Here is a 27022-nt window from a genome sequence, read left to right on the forward strand (position 1 = left end):
AGTGCGCAGGTGCGCAGACGGCAGCCCTGAGTCGAGCGGGTGGGAGACGATATAAAAACAAAAATAGCTGGAAAAACTCAGCAGGTCTGACAGCGTCTGCGGAGAGGAAGACAGTTAAACGTTTCGAGTCCGTATGACTGTTCACCAGAACTATGGAAAAATAGCATGCCGTGAGTGGGAAGTGCGCAGGCGCGCAGGACGGGAGCCGGCGTCAGACCGAGTGAGGCGCGGAGGAGGAGGTGGAGTCGCGGCGGGGGGGGGGGGGGGGGGGGGTGGAGAGAGGATGCCGGCGGGCGCGCAGGCGCGTGGAGGGGTGCGGACCCGGGAGGGTAGAGAGGGGGCGGGGGAAAGAGAGCAGGCAGTGCGCAGGCGCGTTGCCGAGGCCGAGCATGAATGGAGGAAAATGGCGGATCATGTGCAGGTAACAGTGATGGAGCCGCCAGGCGTGTGTGCGGGGTGGCGGGAAGGATGGCGGAGGAGGAGGAGAAGGAGGGCGGTGGTGGGCGGGAGGATTCGGGTCCGGCGAGGGCACGTTTACAGACTGCAGCGTGAGGACGGAGCGGTGTATCGGCGGCTGAAGCGGGCGGTTTCTTATGTGGAGCGGGCCCGGGGGGGGTGGGGGAGGGGGTTGCCAGGGGTAACCGGGGAGTGCTGGGCTGGAGATGGCTCCTGAAGCCTTTGGCAAGCTGATGTAAATAAACAAGAGGCTGATCCTGCTGCAGCAACACTGGGCCCAGAGCTGCTCTAAGCCCCCTTCATAACAGCCTCCATTCCTTAACTGCAGTGACCTGTCCAGAAGAATACTTGAAGCCAGAAAGAGCTCTTATATTGGAGTTTGCATCAGTGCTATTTTAATAATAAAACCTTAGAGCTTTCTCAGTTGCTGCAGTGTCAGGCCTGGGGCTCTCTTTATTTTTTGTTTCGCATTCTCTCTTGCACAACCCCCCTCCCACCCACCACCTGAATGAAAGCAGCCAGGTTCAGTCTTCAAGACTGAAAGCAAAATGGATTTTGACATGCAACAGGACAGTTCTTTTCAGGATCAGTGCAAACTAACTTGATGACACTGTTGCTGCATCAACAGTGCAGATTTGGATGGTTCTATTGCAAAGTGCAGAGACAATAGTGGTGGTTTTTACGTTGTTATTGCTTTCATTTGGTGACTTGTGCTTTCTCTTTTGAAAGCAGGCAGCTTATTTTTTATTTGATGGTCCTGAATTGGCTTTTCTCTCTCTGGGAGAAAGAAGTCATAGCCATAAACAGATAATATATTTCATCCATATAACTTTTATGATTATTTGTATGGTATGCAGAACTTCCTTCACTTTGTTCTATGCATCCAACTCCCCACTCCACTCCAGGCATTTCCAGCTCTGCCTTCCCAATCATTTCTTTTTTTCTGCCTCTTCTCCTTTACTCCCTGGTTACTATCCTCTTGCACTTGCACCTTTGTCTATTGACCTGCTTTTCTCACTCCCTTGGTGTATGATGTAAATGTTTGTACAGAAGTAAACAAATAATCATTTCAAGCTGTTGTGTCTCATTTGCAGGGCACATGGTCTATTCCAAAATCACTTGTTCTCATGTTTGCCCTTCAGTAAAAAGAATCAGCTTCTTCATCACTTGACAGATCATTCTGTTTTCCTGTGCCTTTGCATTTCTCCTCGCTCTTCTCTGATGAGCTGATTGTCTGCCATATCTGGTGAAGTTTCATAAGATCTGACGCTAGCATTTTGTAGCAAAAGGACTGAAACATTAACTTTTATCTGTTTCCAGCCTTGTTCTGTGGATGCGCTGGCTGTCTCCACCATTTACAGTCTTTATTTTGATTTTGTAATCCTTGGTAAACAGATTTATTTATCTGTAATGAACACAGCAGATGCAAACAATCCTGATCTCCCCTTTTAGTTTTGAAAATATTTCCTAATCTCCAATGTAAACTTTACACTTTCTAGTTGTTTTGTATGATTAGTTAACATGAGTTCAATTTTTCGTGCTTTGCAGTATTTTATTTACTTATACCTGCAACAATTGAGTAAGTTATGAAAATCCTAACCATTTATATCTAATCTGCCATACAGTTTGAATGGTTTGCTTGCATGGAAGTCAGTTGGAAAAAATTGTGTAGTGAAATGTCGTTAGACTTATTCCTTAAATCTATGTTTTAGTCACTGTGATGGCATGCAAGTTTTGCTTTGCATTGAGATGAAGTTGCACTACAGTTGAGATGAGTTGTACTGTACTTTAACGTGTGTACATTTTGAGAAATATATTTTTCTTGAGACTGTGAGGTGTGTTTCTGACAAGGCTGACATTTATTGCCCATCATGCGAAGGTGGTGAGCTGTTGGAATCCTTGTGGTGATGGTGTGCTCGCACTGCTTTAGGTCGGAAGCTGCACAATATTTATCCAGCAACAATGAAAGAACAGGCAAGATATGTCCATATCATGACACGGTGACAATGATCTCTAGACATTGCTACTCTTGTTCTTCTTATCACTGAGCTCAGTGTTCTTGCTACCAGATGTATTTTTGTCTTCCCCCACCCAAAATTCTGTCAACCATTTCCCCTCTAATTTGGGATTTTCCATTGATGAAGGCATATAAATAAGCCACTCAAGAATTAATGGAATGTTAGAATGGAATTCTTTATGGAGAGTAATTAGTTTGTGGCAGAGAATACCACATTCTATGAAGAACCTTGTGGTGGCAAAGCTGCCCGTGATGCACATTGAGCTTAAGCATATTTAACATTGCAATGCTTCCTTTGTGAGGCAGTTTCTCTAACAGACTGAGAGATTACTTCACCTCCTCAGCCTGGAACCAGCTTGCCAATACTCAATCGTTTAGTTGTGAAAGTGAGCAGCTCAACCTGCAACATTTATTTGATGTAAAATAGGTGCGTGTTTTTGATTTGCCAAGAGTTGTGGAATCGCTTCGGTTGAATCGCTACGTCCAGATGGTGTGAGACAGGAATGGAAGTTTGCAGGATGCTGTGTTATGTTATCAATTCAGTCGTGTAGAAATCCACTAGAACTCCCTGAAGCTATTGTGGTCGAGCCTCCAAGAGCACTTGTTCCCATGGAATACTGTACATGTCCAAGCCCTGGGCTGCTCTACTGGTGAGGAAGAAATTGCATTTAAATGACCTGGGTATGTCCCAGAGTGCTTTACAGCCATGCGCATACTGTTGAGTTGTGTTAATATAGGGAAATGAATTTGTGCACAATGTGATCCCACAACAGCAATGTGATAAATAACTAAGTAACAATCTCAACACAAAGAGAAAATGTTGAATTTGAAATGGAACTTCAGAGAGAAGAGTATCAGTAGTTGGAAGAACTTTTGAGTTCTATCATCCCTATCATCTCAGAAGACTTCCACAGTCAGTGAATTATTACTGAGGTGTTGCCATTGCAATGAAGAGAAATGTGACAGCTCACTTGCATTGGGCATGTTCCCAGAAACAGCGCTGAGGAAATGGCCAGAAAATCTGTTTTACTGTTGCTTGCTGAGAGATGAGTTTTCTGGGACAACTTGACTGTCATCCTCCTAACAGCACCATGGGATCTGGCATGTCCACCTGAAAGGCGAGATGAGGCCTCAGATTCTTATCGCATCCAAAGCGGCAGTCCTCACTGCTACTGAAACATTAGCATTCTGACCCTAAGGTGGGAGAGAGAGCAATCACTTAGCCAAGGCTGACACCCAAAACCAACATTTTTCGATGTTATGGGGACGAATTGTGAGGAATGTCTGAACAAGTCTCAAAGAGACAAGTATTAAAAGAGACTTTGCAGAAGTACACAAAATCCTTGATGAGATGGAACAGGTGAATCTCGATCAAGATTTTCAGGTATGTTAAGATTGCGTTAGTTGTCAAATGCAACTTAGGGACTGATACTTGGAGATATTTCTTTACAAAAAGAACGATAATTAGCTAGGATGGCTGGTTGATACCTGGGCACCAGATGGTGGGCGAATCAGCTGCATGTTGTGATAGGAAGACGGTAGTGTTGGAGTCATGGAAAGGATCAGATGGCAGGAAGGAATGCATGAAGTATTTCCCAGCTTCTCTCCTGAATGACCAGTCTCTCATTTTAAGCTTATGTCCTTGACTTCCCTGACCAATGGAAAGGTTCTATGTACACAGTTTGACTTCTTTCAGAATCCATCAAACATCTATCAGATCGTCCCTTAACCTTCTGTATTCCATGGAATACAAGTCTCGTTTAGGTAAGCTATCATAATTTAACCCTTGGAGTACTGGTAACATTCTGGTGAATCTGTGCTTCCCTCCTTCCAAGACCAATATACCCTTTTGAAATTGCATTGTCCTGAAGAATCCTTAAAAAGCACACAGGAATTGTCATTTATGTTATTTTTAAGTCATTAAGTTGTCTCAAAGCACCTCACAGATTGAGGCTTGGGCCTGAGTCACCAGAAAATTAGAGAAAAATAGCCAAAGGCACCATCAAGGAAGTAGATTTAAAGAAAGCTTTAAAGAAAGTGAGAGCTTTAGGGAAGGAACTGCCTCGTCAGAGGGTTAGACAGCTGAAGTTTGCTGGTCCGGAGCAGAGCAATGCACTTTGGACAGGGGAGCGGAGATGTGAACAGGATGGAAGGCTGGAGGAGGATTCTTAGCGTGAGGGGAAAAGCATGTGAGCATACATTCAACAAGGAGCAGGAGCAGGTCACTCAGCCCCTTGAGCCTGCCCCACCATTTAATAAGATCATGGCTGATCTGATAGTAACCTCAAATCTGCATCCTGCCTACCCCCGATAACCTATCATCCACTTACTTGCCAAGAATCTATCCACCCTTCCTTAAAAATATTCAAAGACTCTGCTTCTACTACCTTTTCACAACCCTCTGAGAGAAAAAAATTTTCCACATCCCTCACTTAAATGGGTGACTCCTTATTTTTAAACAGTGACCCCTAGTTATAGATTCTCCCACAAGAGGAAACATCCTCTCCACATCCACCCTGTCAAGACCCCTCACGATCTCATATGTTTCAGTCAAGTCGCCTCTTACTCTTCTAAACTCCAGTGGATACAAGCCTCGTCTATCCAACCATTCCTCTTAAGACAACCCACCCATTCAAGGTATTAGTCTGCTAAACCTTCTCTGAACAGCTTTCAACACATTTACATCCTTCCTTAAATAAGGTGACCAATACTGTACACATTACTCCAGATGTGGTCTCACCAATGCCCTGTACAACTGAAGCATAACCTCCCTACTTTTGTGTTCAATTCCCCTCACAATAAATGATAACATTCTGTTAGCTTTCCTAATTACTTGCTGTACCTGCATACTAGCCTTTTGTGATTCATGCAGTAGGATACACAGATCCCTCTGCACCTCAGAGCTCTCACCATTTAGATAATATACTTCTCTTTTATTCTTCGTGCCAAAATGGCACATTTTCCCACATTATACATTATATATTTCCCACATTATACATTAAAGCCACTGTATTTGTGGCGTATTGGTAATGTCACTGGACAAAATCCAATTTGTTATAATCCAGTAAATTCCTGTTTCCATGTTATGACGATAATGTGGATGTAAACTTGTTACCGGTGGAGGTGTCACAGCTTTGGTAGTGTAACTGCAGTATGGCAGTGTTTACAGAGATATTCTCCAAATGTGGACTTAGGAATCAATTATGAAATTACAAAAAATAAGGAATGTTTGCCTTTAAAGTGGAAACTGAAAAATGTGTGTGTGTGTCCTCGTCCAATTATCCCCTGCCCTCTTAATTTTGGATTAAGCTTGTTCTTGATGCTATATGAAGAGTTGTGAGCAATCAGCTAGGTCTTGGGGAAAAAGCAGAGACAGAGGACTGTGTAAAATCAGCCTACAAGAAGGGCCTAAATTCAGTGCAGGACTGGATGGCCTCATAACAGACAGGAGCCAAAATAGATCAGATTCCCAAGCTTGCTGTCCCATTCAGTTAGATAATGGCTGATCTACTTCAGCTGTACTCTATCCACCATTGCCTTTGATTCTTACGTTGTTCAAAAATCGCATTTTCTTTTCTTGAAGGTACTAAATGGCAGAGCACCCCACAGCTATCTGAAATAGACAATTCCAAAGACTCACAACCCTCTGAGTGAAGACATTTCTGCCCTGCCGATCCTTTATTTTGAGACTATGACTTTGAGTTCTTGACTCATCAGCTAGGAGAAAGAAGCCCTTTAGGAATTTTCCAGGTGCCAAGGATATCACCTCTCCTAAACCTGAGGGTATGTAGACCCAGTCTACTAAACCTCTCCTCATAGGACATCCCTCTGGTCCCAGCTTCTTGCACCCTTGTTGCACCCCCTCTTATGGCAAGTATATCCTTTCTTCAGTAAGGAGTCTGAAGCTGTTCACATTACTCCAGATATGGTCTCACTAAAGCCTTCTGTGGTTAAATTGGTTTCTGGGTTTATTTAGCTGTTGTTATACAGAGTTTCTTCAAATTAAGTTGCATCTTTATAAGGCAGCTTCTTAAAGATGACAAAAATGGAAAATTAGAAAATACTCAGCTGGTCGAGCTGCATCATTGGGGAGAGAAAGAGTTAATGTTTCATGTCTGTGATCTTTCATCAGAACTGGGAAAGTTAGAAATGGAAGAGGTGAGACAAGTGAAGGAGTGAGCGCAGGCGGGAAGATCAAGAACAGTATCCCACCCTTTCAGCTCCTCAAAACATAAGACATTTCTAACTTTCCCAGTTCTGATGAAAGGTCATTGACCTGAAACATTTGCTCTGTTCTTTCTCCACAAATGCTGCCTGACCTGTTGAATATTTCCAGCATTTTCTGCTTTATTTTCAGATTTCCAGCATCTGCATTATTTTGCTTTTGTTCTTGAAGGTGCAGCTTCTTGCCTTTTGAGAATATGATTTGAATTGTTATGCTTAGATGTTTAAGCAGCTGTCAGACTTCAGTCAACTGTATGTTTAAAAAAAAACGAGAGAATGCAATCATTTTCTGACAAGGAGCCGAGAATTTCCAGGGATCTTATCACATGCAGATCCTTGTGAGAAATTATAAAATGTTTTGTGTCAGGCTATGTGTACTTGCAATAATTAGACTTGGTGAATTAGGCTTGTCTTCACCCCTCCCTTATCTCCTCCAGTCCTGCAACTCTCCAAGCTATCTGTTTTTCCAGCCCTGTTTTAAATTGCTCCACCATTGGTGGCTGTACTTTCAACTCCCCAAACCTCTCTAGCTATCTACTCTCTCTTTTCAAATGTTCCTCAAACTTGCCTCTTTGATCAAGCTTTTTGACCTGCCCTAATATCTTCTCATGAGGCCCAATGACAAATTCTGTCTGATCAATGCTTCTGTGAAGCTCCTTGACCCATATTACGAGCATTGGTCGCAATAAAAATGCAAGCAGTTGTTGTTAAAGGGACAAGTTATAATTCTCCTGCAGTCATAAATCAGCACCCCATCCGACTTATTGTGAGAAATGCCAGTAGCTTAAAAGAGAGAAACCGAAATCTAACCATTTTGAAGCCCTCCACCAAATGTTCCAATCAGTTGTATTCAAATTTGTATTCAAAAGTAAATTGTGTCGACCCAGTGTGTTGGATTAGTGATGGGCTGGCAGCAGGTTTGATTATTCGTGCTGTGCTGAGTCTGTGGTGTCAGCTGTATCGCTGTTTGCTTTTATATCTGAGGAATGCTGTCGATGGCTCTCGTGATGCTGTTCACATCATGATATGGATATCAGAATCGACGGTGATTCCTTTTTCATAATTGCTTTAAAAATAAAAACAATTCTTGTCCCTCTTGAAATCCCTCCATAGCCATACTCCCTCCTTCACTCTAACCTCGTCAAGCCCAAAAAACTCCCCTACCGAACTCTCTGTTCCTCTGAAGTGGTGTAGCCCTGCTTCTTTCGATTCACCGTTGAAGATTTTGTTTTGCCTTCAGCCGTCCATGCCTCACCCTGAAACTTGGCTCTCGCCCTTTAAGACTGAGCTTTTTTGCACACATCTATTCCATTTCCCACCCCGTTACTTTGAGTCCCTTTGCTCCTTCCTCTATCTCTTGGTGAGGGGGACGAGTGGGGTAGTGACTGATGTCAAAAGGTATTGATTTAGTGCTTTTTAAAGGTACCAATTAAACCTATATTAGCTAGCTTTTCACACTGTCCATTCCACATATCCACATCTGATGGAGAGAGTTTCTTTCTTGGTTTCAATCCATGTTTGGAGCAAACAGGATGTCATCTCCCACTTAAACACAACCATACCTCTCTAAGTGTTGTGAACTGTGAAAAGAGAACATAAAAATACTTGGTCCCACACATGACAATGAAATGAATAATTGTTTAATTTGTCGTTTGTGGTGCATATTATAGGATGATTATCGGCTGAAGCCTCTGGAAACCCCCTTAACTCCTCTTCAAGTCATGCTACAGGACCTTTTATGTTCACCTGAGCAGGCAGATGCAACCTCAATTTAACATCTCCTGCAAAAGAGGTCAACTCTAACAACTCAGTACTGCACTGAAATGTCAGTTTAGATTATGTCTTTAAAGTAGGACTGAACCCACAAAGATGAGATTGCAAACAACTGAACCAAGTGAGCAGTTTGCTCATCTGCCGTGTGCGGGATCACTGGGAAGGAATCAGGATTCTTTTTACTCTAATTATTTCCAGAAGTAAGCTCCTTCGTGGTCATAAAGAAAGACTTGCATTTATGGAGTGCTTTTCATGAGGGCTGGATACCTCGAAGTGCTTTGCAACCGATGAAGTACGATTGAAGTGTCATCACTCTTGTAATATGGGAAGCGCAGCAGCTAATTTGCACAAAGCGACAGACAGCAATGTAAAAATGACCAGGCAATCTTTTTTTTTAATGTGTGTGATGCTGATTGAGGGATAAATATTGGCCAGCACACTAGAGAAAACTCACCTACTCTTCAAAATAGCACCAAGCGATCTTTTACACTCATCAAGGAGGTAGATGGAACCTCAGTTTAATGAAACATCCAAAAGATGGCTCTTCTGACAGTGCAGCATTCCTTAAGCACTGTACTGGAGTGTCAGCCTTTTTTTTTGTACTCAAGTCCTGGAGTGGACTTAAGTGAACCCAGAACCTTGTGGTTCAAAGGCGAGTGCGCTAGCCACTGAGCCAAGGCTACTATTATTCCACGACATCAGTTTTTAGCAGTATTGCGATTGTCATGTATATAACTCTGCTTGTTTGTGACACATAGTCGAGGGTGATGCTTTGATCTTGTACCCAATGAACGGAATATTGCCAGAATCCTCAGAAGAGATGTGTACTTGTCATGGTGGTTCAAGTGGGCTTTCCGCATTGCCAATTCATTATTGGATGCAAAACAGTGATATCCCCCCCCCCCCCCCCAGCTGATACCACCAAACAACGAGTCATTCATCTCATTGCTGCTGATGAGATGGCTGCCTACCTTTGTCTACATCAGTCCTCACTGTGCTTAACACTCCCTACATAGTGCGTTACTGTTTTAGCAATCTTTCTGAGACCTGCATTATGACATTTCAAAGCACTTTGGGACTTGCTGAGGTTGTGAACGGTGCCATTTAAATGCAAATCTTTGAAATCTGATGAGCTACACCTGATCGTCGTTGGCTTTGATTTGAAACCAACAGGCAATGAAGGTAAGATAATGCAATTTTACACTGAAGGGATTTTTCAGTATGAAGTTCGGGAGAATGGTGTAGAGGTTAGGGGCGATGAAAGTGTTGTCGTCATTTATGCCAGTGGTTCGCAAATAGCTTGTTTGAAGGATCATTTCCAAATGGAGTAGACGTCACAAACCTCCTTTCTAAAATTATTATATATAATCCTAAATACCAAGATTTTATAGACATAAACATAAAATGCTGGAATACTCAGCAGGTCAGGCAACATCTGTGGAGAGAGAATCAGAATTAACGTTTCAGGTCAATGATCTTTCATCAGAACTTGAGAAACATGAGCTGGAGACGAGGTGTGAAACATGTACAGGCAGGGAAGTGGTGTTAGGGTAAGAACAAAAAGAGAGGTCTGTGATAGGGTGAAATGTATGATGGGGTGAAATGACAAATGGGATGTTGGTGCGAGACAAGAGGAAATGGGACTGGGACAAGTAAAAAAACAAAAGATGAGTATAGAGGAGGTCTGACTGGTAGCAGCAGAATCATCAACCAGAAATGTTAACTGGTTATATTTTCCAAAAATGCTGCCTGATCTGCTCAGTATTTCCAGCAAGGTCTGTTTTTATTTCAGGATTTTCTGCATCCTCAGTATTTGGTACCTGGATTTTGCTGTGTATGTTGACTCACTAGGATGTTGTTGGTGTTGCTGCAGATCAAGAAAGTCTCCAGTTATAGCTGGAAAGTTGGGCACTTGCTGCTTATCCTTGGCACTAAGATTAATGGAGGTGTATCGGTATTTACAGGGAATTCCCTGAAGTGTGTTAGTATTCACAGGGGACCTGTGGAAATGCCAGCATGTAATGCAGCTCAGTAGGAATATGGAACCAATTGCAGGTGCTGAAACATGCAGAAATCTTCCAAAGCTGTTGTGTCCTATTGAGGTGCTACACCACTGAGACGGCGCAGTGCTTTATATCATCATCATCTTGTTGTTGCCTGAATTTGATCTCTTACTGAAGAGTGAAGTGAGTGCTTATTGGCCTCACTGCTTTCAGTGCTGTAAATGGATGAAATGTTAAGGTGTACCTCACTGATCAGAATGAGCATGGACCTCCATCTAATGAATACTGTAGCTGAGCTTATTCAGTCTTTTCTGCCAATAGTGGTTTAGATCTCACAAGATTGTCGTGAGAACATTCAGTTTATTTTGATGAGCAACATCGGCTGCCTGCACTACTTGCCCAACATAAAATGCGTCGTCTTGGTTCATTGGATGAGACACTCTCTTCCGAGTTAGGTATTTATGGGGCTCAGGCCCCACTCTAGGACATGCTTATGGTATCGGCTAGTTCAATGTAGAGTGTTGCGTTGTCAGTGAAACCATCTTTTGGCTCAGACATTAAACCAAGGCCTGCTCGGCTATTTGCACAATGTTTGTGCAGTACCCTGTGAAGATCAGGGTCCTCTTATATTGTTCATCAACCAACACCATCACCTACAGATTCTCTGGTTATTTGCTGATGGATGGAGCTTGCCAAGTTTACCAGCAGTAATGACTGCGTTTGAAAAGCAGTTTATTGATCTCACTGTGCTTTGGGACAGCCCAAGGCACGATTGAAGTTTTACAGAAATGCATGGCCTCCCATTCTGTTGATTTTAGATAAAACTGTATCCGGATGTTTATTTGTGCAATAACAACATAGTTAGAAATTACTCCATGTTGAACCTGTACGATCCCACAATCTGCTACTGTGTCCTGTAAAATAACAACAGATTTCATCAGGCTACAGGTACATCTTGCTCACCAACCAAGTTGCCTTTTGTCTGTACAACAAGATCAGTACTTGTGCGTTTATAGAGTGTTTCTTCTGCATTCATTCTCTGGCTTCAGCTGAAACTGGGCCACTGTCTGTTTTTAACAAGAAGATGAAGGATGATGATGTTGAGAATTCTCAGCAACATTTTCAAAAGGGAGTGTTCAGATGTCCCTTGATTAGTTTCATTTACTGAAGGGAATGTGTAACAATTGACAGAAGTTTTGTGCTTTTTTAGACTTGAAGATGGTTCATGTATTTTATAGTTTATGACCAAGGGCAACAGAAATGATGGCCTTAAACAATCAACTGAGGAGAGTGGGGGTGAATATAGAAAGCAAAAGGTTTCACGAACTGCCAAACGCACCTCAGAACTTGATTTAAAGCTGACTCCCTCCTGGAGTATTCATGGAGTGATGCCATGTATTAACTTATTTTTATTCTTTCATGGGATGTGAGTGTTGCTGACAAGGCCAGCATTTGTTGCCCATCCCTCATGGCTCTTGAGAACGTGATGTTGAGTGCCTTTTTGAGCCACTGCACACCTTGATGCTGCTTTCATTATACTGTCACATTATTTACTGCAATGCAGTATATTTCCCAGTAATCTCCCACTGCATCTCTTTCGTTAGTGTTATGCTAGCCACGTGATGCTATTTACCTTGAGGTATTAGCAACCTTTAACCTGTGTTACACCATCCCTACTCCAGCTTCTTGGACCCATTGAAAAACAAAGGAGCTGTAACTATTAAAACTGTTGTGTGCAATTCAATGGTTCCAAGTCCAGGAATACCTCCGCTTTTAAATGTTCATCCCTATGTTCAACTTCCACCATTGCCTCGTCCTTCTCAATTTCTTTATTTCCACACATTTCCTATTCCCTTGTCTATACCTGATTTTAATTACTCCAGCATTGTGGCCACACATTAGTTGCCTAGGTCCTAAGCTCTGGTAGGTCCTCCCTGAACCTTTCCATCTCTCTCTCCTCAAAACCTAAATCTTTGACCAAGGTTTCTGGTCACCCAGCCTAATTCCTCCTTGGTTGCTCAGATCCCAATTTTGTTTACCGCTCCTGTAAAGTGCTTTGGATGTTTTACTCTGCAAAAGGCGCTATTTAAATGCGAGATGTTAAGGCATTTGTTCACATATATAAACTACTTTATGGAATTCTTTAAACACGATCATCTCGGTTTTACTAAAAGGTAAAACAATGTCAAATCCTTGTATAATGCCAAGTTTATGGAATGATTCAGCACTGGGTATTCAGGCTATTGTGTCAGTGCCAACTTTTTTGTAAAGCGAAGCAATTAACATTATATATTAATACTGCAACTCCCCTGATTGTTTCCCCATTGGCCCTGTTGATTTTTTCCCCATCAAGTATTTCTCAAATTCTCTTTTGAAGTTGAACTTAAACTAGCTTTGTCTCTGGAGGGAGTCTGTATAACACCAGGGTGATTACGGGTCTGTCACCGGGGGAAAAGCATGGATAGGTAGTTGGGAGACCAGTAGCCTCTTTGGTATCAATACATTGAGTAAGCTACATGATTCAAGCACTGCAGCTAATATACAGACAGGTTCCTATTGTTGACTTTACGCCTAGCCAGATCCGTTGAGAAATTTCAGGGGTGTTCCTGTTGTCAGTAGGGTACTGGGTGAATGCTAATCCAGCAGAGAGAGACAAGCACACTGAGTAAAGAAGAGATGGTGAGCTGGTCGCAATCTCTGTGTTTACTTTATGTAATCCCCAGTGGGAATAGTTCTGGGACATTAGGAGAAGTAATTTTCCCCCAGGCAATCCTGAACCACTTTACAGTTAATCAAGCACTTTTTGAAGGGTAGTCACTATGTAGGATGCACAACAGCTAACTTATGCACAGCAAGCCCCCACAAGCGGCAGTGATTATCCATTTCACTCATGTTGGTTGAGAAATAAGTACTGGCGAGGGCTTGAGGCTGGGGAGGCGGTGCTGGACAGGGGAGATGCATGGCGGAGGAATGCCCTGCTCTTTTTGAATAGCGCTATGGCATCTTTCACAACCACCTGAGAGGCCATACAGGGCTTTGGTTTCATGTCTCATCTGAAAAACAACACTTTCAACAGATTATGTGCTTAAATCTCGAGTGGGGCTTGACCCTCAACCTTCTGGCTCCAGAGGCAGAAAAATTACTTACTGAGCCACAGCTGACACATTAGACGTTCCACACTAACACACTGGCTTGAGAATCACATAGAGGTTTCCCTTTCACACTGTGAGAAGAGACATTATGAGATCCACCTGAGATGGAAGCACATGTTTTAACATACACGCTATGGCGATTTCCAGGACTGGTGAAGTTCTTTTTCTTATTTATCCTTGGGAAGTGCGTGATGCTGACACACTCGTGTTTATTGACAGCCCCTAGTTACTCTGACAACTGAATGACTTGCCCTGCCACTTTGTATGTTGTTAAGAGCGATCAGGTAGCATGGGACAGGTTATGTGGAAGGATGAAGATGGCAGCTTTCCTCATCTGTCATGCATTTGTAAACTAGTTGGGTTTTGGCATCTATCTAGCAGCTTTAATGGTTATCGTTTCTGGTGCCTACCAAAAGAATTTCTAGTGCTCTTTGTCATGTTGATATTTTAATTTGAGCTTCTGGGTTACAAGTCTATCCTCATAACCATTTGGTCACCTTGTTAGGTGCACAGAATTCACTTTCTGCTACATTTGTAAAACAGCCGTGAGACAGCAAAGAATGAGAGCTTAGAGTAGTGGGGGGGACAAAACAAGTTGACTTTGATCAATGACTCTGGCCCCAGTGTCTTTAGCAGCACATTGTACCTCATACCCTGACCATAAAGAAACAGTAGCTGGGAAAAATATTTTGCCTGCAGCCCATTGACACAATGTTTTCATGAGACTGTACAGTAGTCAGCTGATTCCTAATTACTTTTGTTGTATTGTAAATTCTGGGCTGCAAGCGCTAATCCGGGACTGTGTTTAAAGGGTGACAGCTTGTTGCACTGCAAGGTCTATGTAAATACATTACAAACATGTTAGATCTGTAATAAACTGGCTATTTGAGCTGAGGCTTAACGTTAACTTTTTGAATTTAATTTGCCAGCCGTGCTGTAATTGTTCTTGTCACAATACAGATCAAGTTGATGTTAATAACTGATCCTGAGTATTGTTGGAAGTTGGCAGTGAGTAACATGGAAATTAATTGGGGGCCTCATTGCATGTTGCCCTGTAAAATATCAGAGATTTTCATTGCCCAGAAATGACAGCACTCAAACTATTGCTGGCCTTGTGAGCTCTGCCTCTTTGGTGTCGTTCTCTCACAAAGGGTCAAAGCTCATGGATGTCTTATTCTTAAAAATTTATGGACAGTTAAGGTGTGCCTGTTTATTTTGAGTTTTTCTCTATAATTATAACAGACAAATTTTGGACAAATTATTACAACTCACTGGGGATAGTGCACTGTAATATCAAGCCCCACTGTTCCCTGAGCCACAACAAATGTGAAAAGCTTGAAAACCACCAGATTGCCCCAATTTGACCTAACTGTTTAATTTAGGTTAACAGAATATGAGCACTAGGTTTGTAAACTTAATAAGTAAATAACTTTATTGAACAAAACTGTTGTTAATCAGTGGCAAAAGTCAGAAATATGAACTGCTAATTTCTAACTCTATAACCCAAACCTTAACCCTTCTTAAATCCTTATACACACACATACGAAACACATAAGACACACAAAAAAAACATGGATTTTAAGGGTGGGATAAAACAGTTCAATAGCACCAATTCCTGGAGTACAGGATTCGATGGGTTGATTTTGATCGATGTCTTCCAAATTGTTTTCAGTTCTTGTTGATGACCCGAAGTGGCCTTCCAGCACTTTCGGTATTTAGTTCACAGTTGAGCATTCGCATTTCAATGTCTCTAACAGTGATTTTCCCCTTTGCCTCTTGACAGGGGTTTTCAGAGAGAGAGCAGGTTATAGAGATATGAGAAGAAAAAGCCAGTTAGCTACTATTGTGGAATTTACTGGAATCTTCCACACACAGAAAAAGAGGTTTTAAGCCTTGTACCTTTCATGCCAAGAGCTATTCAGCTGCACTGCCCTCACACAAAACCTGGTCAGGAGCCAATTAAAACATTGTTGCCAGGCAGCTCCCTTGGTCCAGGGCTCCTTTCGAGCACCACACTGTCTTTGATGGCACACTCGGTTCCAGGACTGCAACATTGTATATATATCTCATACTGTCCCAGTCGGCATGTCTTTCAAACTGCAGCCATTGTAATTCTAATCCACAGTCCTACAGAAAATAAAATATGTTCCTTACAAAATGATGAGAGTTGTTTGCAGATTCCTTTTGTGATAAACAGTATGATGTTGTTTTGGTGACATTAATAAATGTGTTTAAAGCATGCTCACATTGACTTGAGTTTTGCTGTGCTGAGGTTTCCCTTTTGCTCTGCAGCGAGACCCCCATTGGGTCAGTTGGACCTCTCAGAACCCATGAAAATCCATTTGCAGAACCTCGTCAGAGGTGTAGACATTACCTCCCTCCATTATTAACATGGCATCAGCAGCAGAATTGACCCAGCGGATTACTGCTGATATGAAACCCCTAGCAATTATGGGTAACTGCAGTGCAAACATCTCCAAACTACAGAGTGTTACAGCGGTTCTCTAAACTGGCATGTCACCTGCTATTTACTCAGCTGATTGCATTTTACATAAGCTTGTTATGGACAAAGAAATAGACAAGTTGCAAAAAAAATGTTTTGGATTGGGGGAGAGTGGATTATAGTAAAATAAGGCAGGATCTGGCCAAGGTAAACTGGGAACAGCTACTTGTGGGGAAATCTACAGAGGAGCAGTGGGGGGGGCGTTCAAAAAGCAAATGGGGAGGATACAGGCTCAACATGTTCCCTCTTGGGCAATGGGAAGGAATAACAAGCCCAGAGAATAATGGATGACCAGAGATATTTAGGATATGATGAAAAGGAAAAGTGAAGCTTTTAGCAGGTACAAGGGTAGCAAATCAGCAGAGGCATTAGTGGAGTACAGACAGTGCAGGGTGGAGCTTAAGAAAGCAATTAGGAGAGCAAAGAGGGGATATGAGAAAGCTCTGGCTGGTAAAAGTAGGGAAAATCCCAAGATATTCTATAAGCATATCATTGGGAAGAGGATAATCAGGGAAGAGTAGGGCCCATTAGGGACCAAGGGGGAAATCTGTGGGTGGAGCCAGAGGATATCGGTAGAGTGCTGAACGAATACCTCACATCCACCTTTACCCAAGAGAATGAGGATGAAGGTATGGAACTTGGGGAGAGGGACTGCGGGTTCTTGAGCAAATTGATATAGGGAGTGACAAGGTATTGGGGGTGTTGGCAGGCTTAAAAGTGGACAGATTTCCAGGTCCGGATGATTTGCCTCCCAGGCTGCTGAGGGAGGCAGGGGAGGAGATTACAGGAGCTCTGACCCAAGTTTTTAATTCCTCTCTGGCCACGGGGGAGGTGCCAGAGGACTGGAAAATAGCTAATGTGCTTCCGCTATTTAAGAAGGGTTGTAGAGATAAGCCAGGGAACTACAGACCAGTGAGATTCACGTCAGTGGTAGGAAGACTATTGGAGAAAATTCTAAAGGAGAGAATCTATCTCCACTTGGAGAGGCAAGTTCGATCAGGGATAGTCAGCATGGCTTTGTCAGAGGGAGGTCATGCCTAACAAATTTGATTGAATTTTTTGAGGAGGTGACCAGGTGTGTAGATGAGGGTAGTGTAGTTGATGTAGTTTATATGGATTTCAGCAAAGCCTTTGACAGGGTCCCACTTGGGAGACTTATAAAGAAGGCAAATGCACATGGGATACAGGGTAATTTGATAAGGTGGATTCAAAATTGGCTTAGTTGTAGGAGACAGAGGGTGATGACAGAAGGCTGCTTTAGTGACTGGAAGCCCATGTCCAGTGGCGTACCACAGGGATCTGTGCTCGGTCCTCTATTATTTGTCATTTATATAAACAACATAGATGACTATATGGGGGGTAGAATTAGTAAGTTTGTGGATGACACAAAGCTTGACCAGGTGGTTAATAGTGAGGTTGAGTGTCTTGGGCTACAGGAAGATATAGACTGGATGGTCAAATGGGCAGATAAGTGGCAGATGGAATTTGACCCTGAAAAGTGTGAGGTGATACACAATTTGGATGGAGTAATTTGACAAGGAAGTACTCAATGAACGGCATGACACTAGGAAGTTCTGAGGAACAAAAGGACCTTGACGTATGTGTCCATAATCTCTGAAGGTGGAGGTGCATGTTAGTGGGGTGGTGAAAAAGGCATTTGGGACACTTGCCTTTATCAATTGAGGCATAGATTACAAAAGTAGGGAGGTCATGCTGGAGTTGTATAGAGCCTTGGTGAGGCCACAGCTGGAGTACTGTGTGCAGTTCTGTTCGCCACATTATAAGAAGGATGTGATTACACTGGAGGGGGTGCAGAGGAGATTCACCAGGATGTTGCCTGGGATGAAACATTTAAATTATGAAGCGAGGTTGATAGACTTGCTTTGTTTTTGTTGAAGCACAGAAAACTGAGGGGCGACCTGATCGAGGTGCACAAGATGAGGGGCATGGTCAGGGTGAATAGGGAGCAGCTGTTCCCCTTAGTTGAAGGGTCAGTCATGAGGGGACATAAGTTCACTTGGCATGTCATAACATTCAAGGCTATGGGCCAAGTGCTGGTAAATGGGATTAGGTAGGTCAGGTGTTTCTCATGTGTCGTTGCAGACTCGCTGAGCCTCTTCTGCACTCTGTGATTCTGTAAATCTGAGTTTGGCAGTCTTGCAACCACTTATTTGCAAGTTTGAGGAAGTAACCATTGCGGTGGCTGATTGTACCCATGTTGAGATTGTGCACCTTGACTTCCAACAACATTGAGGAAAGCAACTGTTTTTTAGGTAGATATTAGATTGGTATGGTTGAAGCTGCTAAGTCAGAGAGTTGGTGTTGATGGGAGTAATCTGAAAGACAGCTGATGAGGATGAAGATTCCAGAAGTTTCCATAGTGGAACCATTGCTTTTTGTCAATGTCATTCATGGTTTGGTTGAGGACATAAATGGTAAAATTCTCAAGTTTGTAGATGTAATGAAAATGTGAGGAGTGAGTACACTTGATCAAATTGATTGTGAAGAGTGAGTACACTTGATCAAATTGATTGGCTGCTGGCTGATCTAAAACATTCAGAGAATGGATCCATGTGTGGCAGCTATCAGTTAATGCTGACGAATAGACTATTTGGGTTTGGAAAACTCAGAACTGTGAAGAGCAATGGATGAAACAAGGAAGCTGAGGGGACAAGATGGTCACTCATAGAATGTGCTGAATTAATGGTGCATAAGATGGCTATAAGGAAATCAAATTGGGTTTTTGATGCAATTTTTTCGTGCATCGAAAATAAAATGAAGACCTTTATTATTAGACTGAACAAAGCTTTGTAATACTTATCCAGTTGGGTCCTCATGTGGTAAAGGACATTGAGGTGGGGAAGATTCAGGAGAAATTAACTAGAACAATTCCTAGCTTCAAGGCTCTTAGTTATGAGGATGGGTTGCAAGCGTTAAAGACTTTCTCCTTGAAGAAATGTAGGCTCTGAGCAAATCTGATTGCAGTTCCCAAATGATGAGATGATTGGGCTAATGTCGAGTTGGTTAGATTGTTTGAGAATGATAGGGATAGTGGGACCAATGGGCGTAAAATGAAATTCTTAGGCAAAGCGTTAGGTTTAATATCAGAAATGACTTCTTTTCACATGGAATGTCCAACGGAATGGACCAAAATAAACAGTACATTCTTTGAAAGGGGATCAGGGAGGTTTTGTGTGAAGGAGATATTTCTGGTTATGGAAGGTAAATTGACAAATAGCTCTGATTTGATGCTGTTTCATGGAGTCTTGCTTAATTACAGATTGGAGGGTAGCTAATGTAACCCAACTATTTAAAAAAGGAGGTAGAGAGAAAACGGAATTATAGACCAGTCAGCCTGACATCGGTAGGGGGAAAATTCTGGAGTCCATTATAAAAGATTTAATAGCTGAGTGCTTGGAAAACAGTGGCAGAATCGGACAGTCAGCATGGATATACGACAGGGGAATCAGGCTTGCCAAATCTACTTGAATTTTTCAAGGATGTAACTAGTAGAGTTGATGAGGGGGAGCCAGCCAGTGTATGTGGTTTATTTGGCGTACTCCTCCTATTTTCTATGTTCCTATTACTTCATGTGATCAGAGAGGAATTTGAGTGTTTTTCCTGCATTAGCATCAGTTTATTTTCTGTTTCTGCCTCTTCCAGGAGGTTGCATGTTTAGGGCATGCGACAGTGTGTACATGGTTGCACCAAGTCTATCTGGATGTGGTTGCCTTGGTGGTGTTATAGGGATTTGTATGTTCAGTCCCTGTTGTGACTGCACATTGCTGGGACATTTAGGACTGAGGTGAGGAGAAATTGCTTCATTCAAATGGTTGTGAATCTTTGGAATTCTTGATTCCAGAGGGTTGCGGATGTTCCATCATTGAAGGCATTTAAAACTGGGATAGACAGATCTTTGATCTCTTAGGGAAACAAGGGATATGGTCTACTCCTGCTCCTATTTTTGGTGCTCTTTGTTGTGTGTTCTTGTCATGGGGTGGCTCATGTTGGTGTCTATAAACATGCCACAGTGTGACAAGATAAAGGTTCACTTACTGCGATACTACTGAGTTTCTAACTTCTGCTGATTAGAGGTAGCAAATGAAGCTACCTCTGGAGGATAGACAAATTAGAGTTGACTGGACCCACTGCCTGAGATTTCTGGTCAAAAGTAGGTGCCTGGGGAGAAGTTGCTTGCACACAGTTTGCTTGGCAATAGGTTCAGGTAGATCAAAGGAAATAGAACTGAGTGGCTTGCAAAATGGGTAAGTAAAAAATTATATTGCGTCCTCATTCATAGGTTCGAGTTTTTGTTGTTTAAAAAAAAATACACCTGTCAGTGCAGACTCGATGGGCAGAAGGGTCTCTTTTACACTGTGTGATTCTGTAATAGCGGTTGGCTCTCCAGATGTGTTGTCCTGCACGTAGGCTATCAAGGTGGGGTAGCCTCTATCCTGAGATTACCGCCTTGTAGACAGGAACATGATCTGCAAAATCTTTCTGAAACCCCTTCAAACTCACCTTATCTGCAGATGGCAGCTATGCTAGGCCAGTGTGGTTTCATTCACCAAAGGTCTGCTCGAATATCAGATCGCAAGATCACCAGCACCACACCCTCTCTCTTGAGTAATTCAGGGGGGAGTTAAATAACACTTTAACATTTGTAACAAGAGTCAAGCTTTTCATTCAAGTAGAGTCCAGAGTTTATCTTTCTGCAGTTTCCTAGTTGGCTTCCTGGAAGAGCATAAAGGTCATCTTTTGCTATTGGATAGATGCACTTTTGTTAAAACTGTAATTAGTAGGAGTTCACAGTTAATGGTTAAGCTCTGTCATCCTTCACTGGGAGCGAACAGACTATTGCTCAATTAAGCTTATATTGATGATCAAATTATTAGTCTCCACATTTAGCATTTGTGCTCCCACTGTCTTGGCTGGTTAATCTAATATAACAGCAGCATCTTGATTCGGCTGATTGCTGTTCATATCCCGAGGGTGAGATGGAAACTCAGTACGCCCATGCAGCATGCACTGAAACCTGAGGAAGCTCGCTACCCTCATGCAATGCACAACTGGAACCCCACAACATCCATGGCACTTTTCAAAACTTCAGGATGTCCCAGAGCACTCAACAGCCCATGAATTACTCTTCTCTATTGTTAAACACTCAGGCCAATTTGCATAGCAGGATCGATGAAATGGCAATAGCATCCATTAATCTGTATTTGGCAGGTTTGTTGATGGAGGAGTGTTGGTCAGGACACTACCCTTGTGCTCTTCAAATTGTGCCGTAGGATCCATGTGTCCACCTGAACAGGCAGGTGTGGCTCCTTTTAATATTGTGCCTGAAAGATGGCACCTCCAACACAGCAGCATCCCCTGCTAAGTATTGCACTGGAGTTTTAGTGTGGCTTCAATCTAGGTCCTTCTTAATCAAGCAGAGTAATCTCAGGGGAGTTATCCATATTGTCCAGACCAATAATTATCCCTTAGTCGACATCACTGAAAACAAACGATCTGATTGTAATCACATTGCTTTTTGTGGGAGTTTGCTGTGCACAAATTGGCTGTGGTGTTGCATACAAAAAGGAAAGAAAGGCTTGCATTTCACAGCCATGAGACATTTCAAAGCATTTTGTAGCCAATAAAGTACGATTGAAGTGTAGTCAATTTTACGCTGAACAAACTCCCAGAAACAGCAATATGATAATGACTCAATAATCTGTTTTTTGTGATATTGATTGAGGGATAAATATTGGCTGAGACAATGGGGACAATTCCACTGCCTTTGTCAAAAGATTGCCATGGGATCTTTTACATCTACCTGGGACCTCAGTTTAAGATGAAGAATGGTACCTCCTACTCCTTCAGTACTGCACTGGAGTGTCAGCCTCGATTTTTGTACTCAAGCCCTGGAGTGGGAGTTGAACCCAGAACCTTATGACTCAGAGGCGAGATTGCTACCAACTGAGCCACTGCTGACACACTTCAACAGTGACTAGACAGTACTTTAGGACCTGAGTTTGTGTAAGACACTATTTTAACTTTTTTCTTTCTTTGTGCAGGAACAATCCCATAAACCTGCAATGTCAGGATTCATGCTGAGAGTAATGTGAAACTGGTCACAGTTTAAGTGTGTTTCAATAATCAACATCTTATTTCTTTTGCAGAGCTTAGCCCAGCTAGAGATACTGTGTAAACAGCTCTATGAAACCACTGACACATCGACTCGCCTGCAGGCGGAGAAGGCCCTGGTTGAATTCACTAATAGCCCAGACTGTCTGAGCAGATGCCAATTGCTCCTAGAAAGAGGAAGTGTAAGTAGTATTTTGTAGAGAGTTCAAATGGCATGGCATTCCAAAATAATATAAGGAAGCTTTGGTTGTGAAATGACCATTCACCGCACCTTGTTCATTCATGACTTCGCAAAGGTTTTTTTTTATTCATTCATGGGATGTGGGCTTCGCTGACTGGGCCACCATTTATTGCCCATCCCTAATTGCACTTGAGAAGGTGGTGGTGAGCTGCCTTCTTGAACTGCTGCAGTCCATGTGGTCCAGGTGCCCCCACAGTGCAATTTGTGAGGGGACTTTGTAGCTGTTTGATACAACTGAGTGGTTTGCTGTGGGCCTGGAGTCACGTGTAGGCCAGACCAGGTAAGGGTGGCAGATTTCCCTCCTTAAAGGAAATTAGTGAACCATGTGGTTTTTTACAACAATCGACAATGGTTTCATGGCTATCATTAGACTTTTAATTCCATATTTTTTAGTCATTTGGTAGAACAGGACTTGAGTGTTGCTGAAAAAAACGAAATGTCTAAGGTTTTCATCTTGCACTCATCAGAACGCTCTCAAGAATACCAATATCAGGGGAAAACAGCAGTTTATACTGAAACAAACAGAAAATGCTGAAAAAACTCAGCAAGTCTAACAGCAGCTGTGGAGAGATAGAAAACAGAGTTAACGTTTCGAGTCCTTATGACTCTTTTTCAGAGCTAAAGAGAAGTAAAAATGTAATGAAATTTATACTGTTTAAGGGGGGTGGAGCAGGTGAAGCTGGACAGAAGGCCAGTGATAGGTGGAGGCAAAGGAAAGATTGCCAGAGATGTCATGGACAAAAGGACAAAGGGGTGTTAATGATAATGATACTGGCTAAAGGAGGTGCTGATGGTGGCATTAAGATCAGAAAGCAAAATGTGATAATGGCAGGACAAGGGTAAGCACTCTGGAAAGAACAGCATGAAAAAGTGGCAGATGGTCCTTGTGGGGGTGGAGTGGAGGAGGAGATGATGGCGGGGAGAAAGATTGAAAATAGAATAAAAGATGTGGATAAATCAATGAATAAAAATGAAAATAAAAATAAGTGGATAACAAATAAAAACTTTAAAATGAAAAAATAAAAATTAAGAAAAGCAAGTAAATATTGAAAAAAGAGGGTAAGAATGGAGGAGAGAGTTCATGGTCTGAAGTTGTTGAACTCAATGTTAAGTCCAGAAGGCTGTAAGGTGCCTAGTCGGAAGATGAGGTGCTGTTCCTCCAGTTTGCATTGAGCTTCACTGGAACAATGCAGCAGGCCAAGGACAGACAAGTGGGCATGAGTGCAGGATGGGGTGTTGAAATGGCAAGCGACAGGGAGGTCTGGGTCATGCTTGCGGACAAACTGAAGATGTTCCGCAAAGCGGTCACCCAATCTGCTTTTGGCCTCTCCAATGTAGAGGAGACTGCATTGGGAGCAGCAAATGCAGTAGATCAAATTGTAGGAGGTGCTAGTGAAGCACTACTTCACCTGAAAGGAGTGTTTGGGCTCTTGGACGGTGAGGAGGTAAAGGGACAGGTGTTGCACCTTTTGCGATTGCATGGGACGGTGCCTTGGGAGGGAGATGAGTGGACCAGGGTGTCCCAGAGGGAACGGTCCCTACGGAATGCCAACAGGAGGGGTGAAGGGAAGATGTGTTTGGTGGTGGCATCATGCTGGAGTTGGTGGAAATGGCAGAAGATGATCCTTTGAATGCAGAGGTTGGTGGGGTGAAAAGTGAGGGAGAGGGGGACCCTATCATGGTTCTGAAAGGGCGTAGAAGGTGTGAGGGTAGAGGCATGGGAGATGGATTATTTACCTTGTATGTGAAGAATGCTGATTGGTTGGCTAGTGGCGTTGCCATGGAGAATGCACCAGTGATGGTGACTGACAATTAACTGCCAAGCATTGTTTGAAAATTAAACCAGGCAGCTTGACCCTGATTGATCACTGCATTGCCCTGAGGAATGAACCAGCAAATGGCTGTCACTTGTTTTGTTCAACTGAAACAGGCACAATGTACGTACATGTTCTTTCTGTCTGCGGATTGTTAGGCCGAATGGTCTGTTTTGGTGCTGTTAATACTATGTAATGTTCATGTTTTTAACCTTGCTGCACTGAGATGTAAAATCGCCCAAGGACTAATACAAGTCATCAATCTAAATCAGGGACGCTTTGTGGCTCATTGAATCATGTCCCCCTGCCTCTGAGCCAGAAGCTCCAGGTTTGAGTCCCACTCCAGGACTTAATGGCCACGGACAGCACATTCCTAATGCGGCCAAGCAGGTTGATTACTGACCTGCACGCACAACAATGGCAGACAGTAAAAACGGGAGAAATTCCTGGTCAGCCATGTGATGGAAAGAACTTGGAACCTTGACCATCATTATCCATAGCCCCAGGCTACAACATGCAGGCATGATGGTACAGCAACTCTGGACTCCTTGGGGAACAATTTGGCTCAGTTGGCTGGACGGCGGGTGTGGATCAGATTGGTGCCAACAGCATGGGGTTTGAACCCCATTCTGACTGGGATGGATTTGGGACCTGTCTCCTTGCCCTACGCAAGGTGGAGATCGTGACACTGTGGGTCGGACCTTCAGGCAGAGAACTGAAGAAGAAGAAATGTAAATCAAGTCCGTCCCAAATTTTTCTGCTCATGGGCTGTATCATGAACCCTCAGGAGCCAGATATCAAGCTTTAACTCATGTTCGCGTTAATGTGCTTATGTCTCTGAGTACCAACAGATACTTGTGTCCAAATTTAGAGGTGAAGTGATTACTGTTCTGAAATGGTAGCTTAAACTATGCATATCAATTTATGCTTGAACTCTGGATATTACCGAAATCCTTGAACGCCCAAGGGAAGACAAAATCCGGATCTAGCAAATGTTGCATCTTCATCAGTTAAATACTTGTCATAAAAGCAAATAAGCAGTGATACACTGTACAGTGCTAGCTCATTGCTACACATGTGAAGTTCTTAAACAACAGTTGCCTTTTTTAATATTATGCTTATTATTTTCTAGTCGTCATATTCGCAGTTGTTGGCGGCAACCTGCCTTACAAAGCTAGTGTCACGAACGAATAACCCTTTGCCTTTAGAACAACGCACCGACATACGTAAGTGCGAGTCCGGTTTTTCCCTAATTTTTTGTAAGGGGACAAATAGAAATCCTATTGTGTGATCTTGAATTTCAAACGTTTCTATTTGGAGCGGGATGTGGCTGTGGTTCGTATTTCCTATCAATATTGACATATTTTTGTAGGGCCTACCATGATTGACACACCCCTGAGGCATTTTACTAATACTGATAGACTCCATCTGTCCCCTTGCTAACACTGACATTCAGGAGTTCCTGTATAAATGCTGACACGCTCCTGGGTGCATTGTGCAACTACTGGCTCACTTCTTGGGTACTCTCTTCAAATGCTGACAAAGTTTTGCAGAGACTTTATAAATATTGACACATCGCTGGACACAATTGGCAAATATTGATGTGCTACGAGGGAATTTCTATAAACACTGACATACCTATTGGTACTCTTTGCCACTGATGCACCACTCGAGACTCTGAAAATACTGACACACTCTTGGGGACGCAGTGCAAATGCTCACAATCCTTAGTACTCTCTCGAAATACTGACACAAAGCTGAGTGCAGAATATATTGGCACTTCATTACACTACTGAGGAAATGCTGAGCTCTTTGATATGCATTTTTCGGACCAGACATTAAGCTAGCTCCGTCTGTATGTTGAGGTGGGCCTGTAAGGTCTCAATGCTATTTGAATGAGAGAAAGATGGTTTTCAAGATTCCTGGCTTTCACTTAGTCTACAATTAACCCAACAAAGCAGATTAACTGGTCACTGAATTGTGGGACCTCGCTGTGCATAAATTCGCAGTTAGGTTTGTGGACAAAATAACAGTGACCACACTTCAGACAGCAGTGTTAGCTGTGGATTAGTGGACAGCACCCTCGCCTCTGTGCTTCAGAGACCTGAGCACAAAAACCCAGGCTGATATTCCAGTGCAGTAATGAGGGAATGCTGCACCACAAGAGATGCCACCTTTTGGCTGAGACTTTCGACCAAGGCCCCATAAGAGACCATAAGACATGGGAGCAGAAATTAGGCCATTCGGCCCATCGAGTCTGCTCCGCCATTCAATCATGGCTGATAAGTTTCTCAACCCCATTCTCCCACCTTCTCCCTGTAACCTTTGATCCCCTTACCAATCAAGAATCTATCTATCTCGGTCTTAAATACACTCAATGACCTGGCCTCCACAGCCTTCTGTGGCAATGAATTCCATAGATTCACCATTCTCTGGCTAAAGAAGTTTCTCCTCATTTCTGTTCTAAAGGTCTTCTCTCTACTCTGAAGCTGTGCCCTCAGGTCCTAGTCTCTCCTACTATTGGAAACATCTTCCCCTTGTCCACTCTATCCAGGCCTTTCAGTATTCTGTAAGTTTCAATCAGATCCCCCCTCATCCTTCTAAACTCCATCGAGTATAGACCCAAAGTCCTCAAACGTTCCTCATATGTTAAGCCTTTTATTCCTGAGATCGTTCTCGTGCACCTCCTCTGGACCCTCCAGGGCCA

At 42.9% G+C, this 27022-nt stretch overlaps 1 protein-coding gene across 3 annotated transcripts in view; it reads left to right on the plus strand.

The window, feature by feature from the left end:
- xpo7 (exportin 7) overlaps positions 1–27022 on the plus strand; it is a 79039-nt gene continuing 52017 nt past the window's right edge. The window contains exons 1-3 of one of the 3 annotated variants that reach the window (XM_041209006.1): positions 1–170; positions 22296–22442; positions 25448–25541. Coding sequence is in view for 2 of the 3 variants with exons in the window: in XM_041209004.1 (XP_041064938.1) it covers positions 404–421; positions 22296–22442; positions 25448–25541 (259 nt within the window). In the remaining variant the exon portion in view is untranslated. Of the gene's footprint in view, positions 171–347; positions 422–9602; positions 9653–22295; positions 22443–25447; positions 25542–27022 lie in introns of those variants that run through there. The other 2 variants (XM_041209004.1, XM_041209005.1) reach the window with 2 other exon arrangements.

This window comes from Carcharodon carcharias, chromosome 17 (genome assembly GCF_017639515.1).
Source record: "Carcharodon carcharias isolate sCarCar2 chromosome 17, sCarCar2.pri, whole genome shotgun sequence".
Taxonomy (NCBI): domain Eukaryota; kingdom Metazoa; phylum Chordata; class Chondrichthyes; order Lamniformes; family Lamnidae; genus Carcharodon; species Carcharodon carcharias.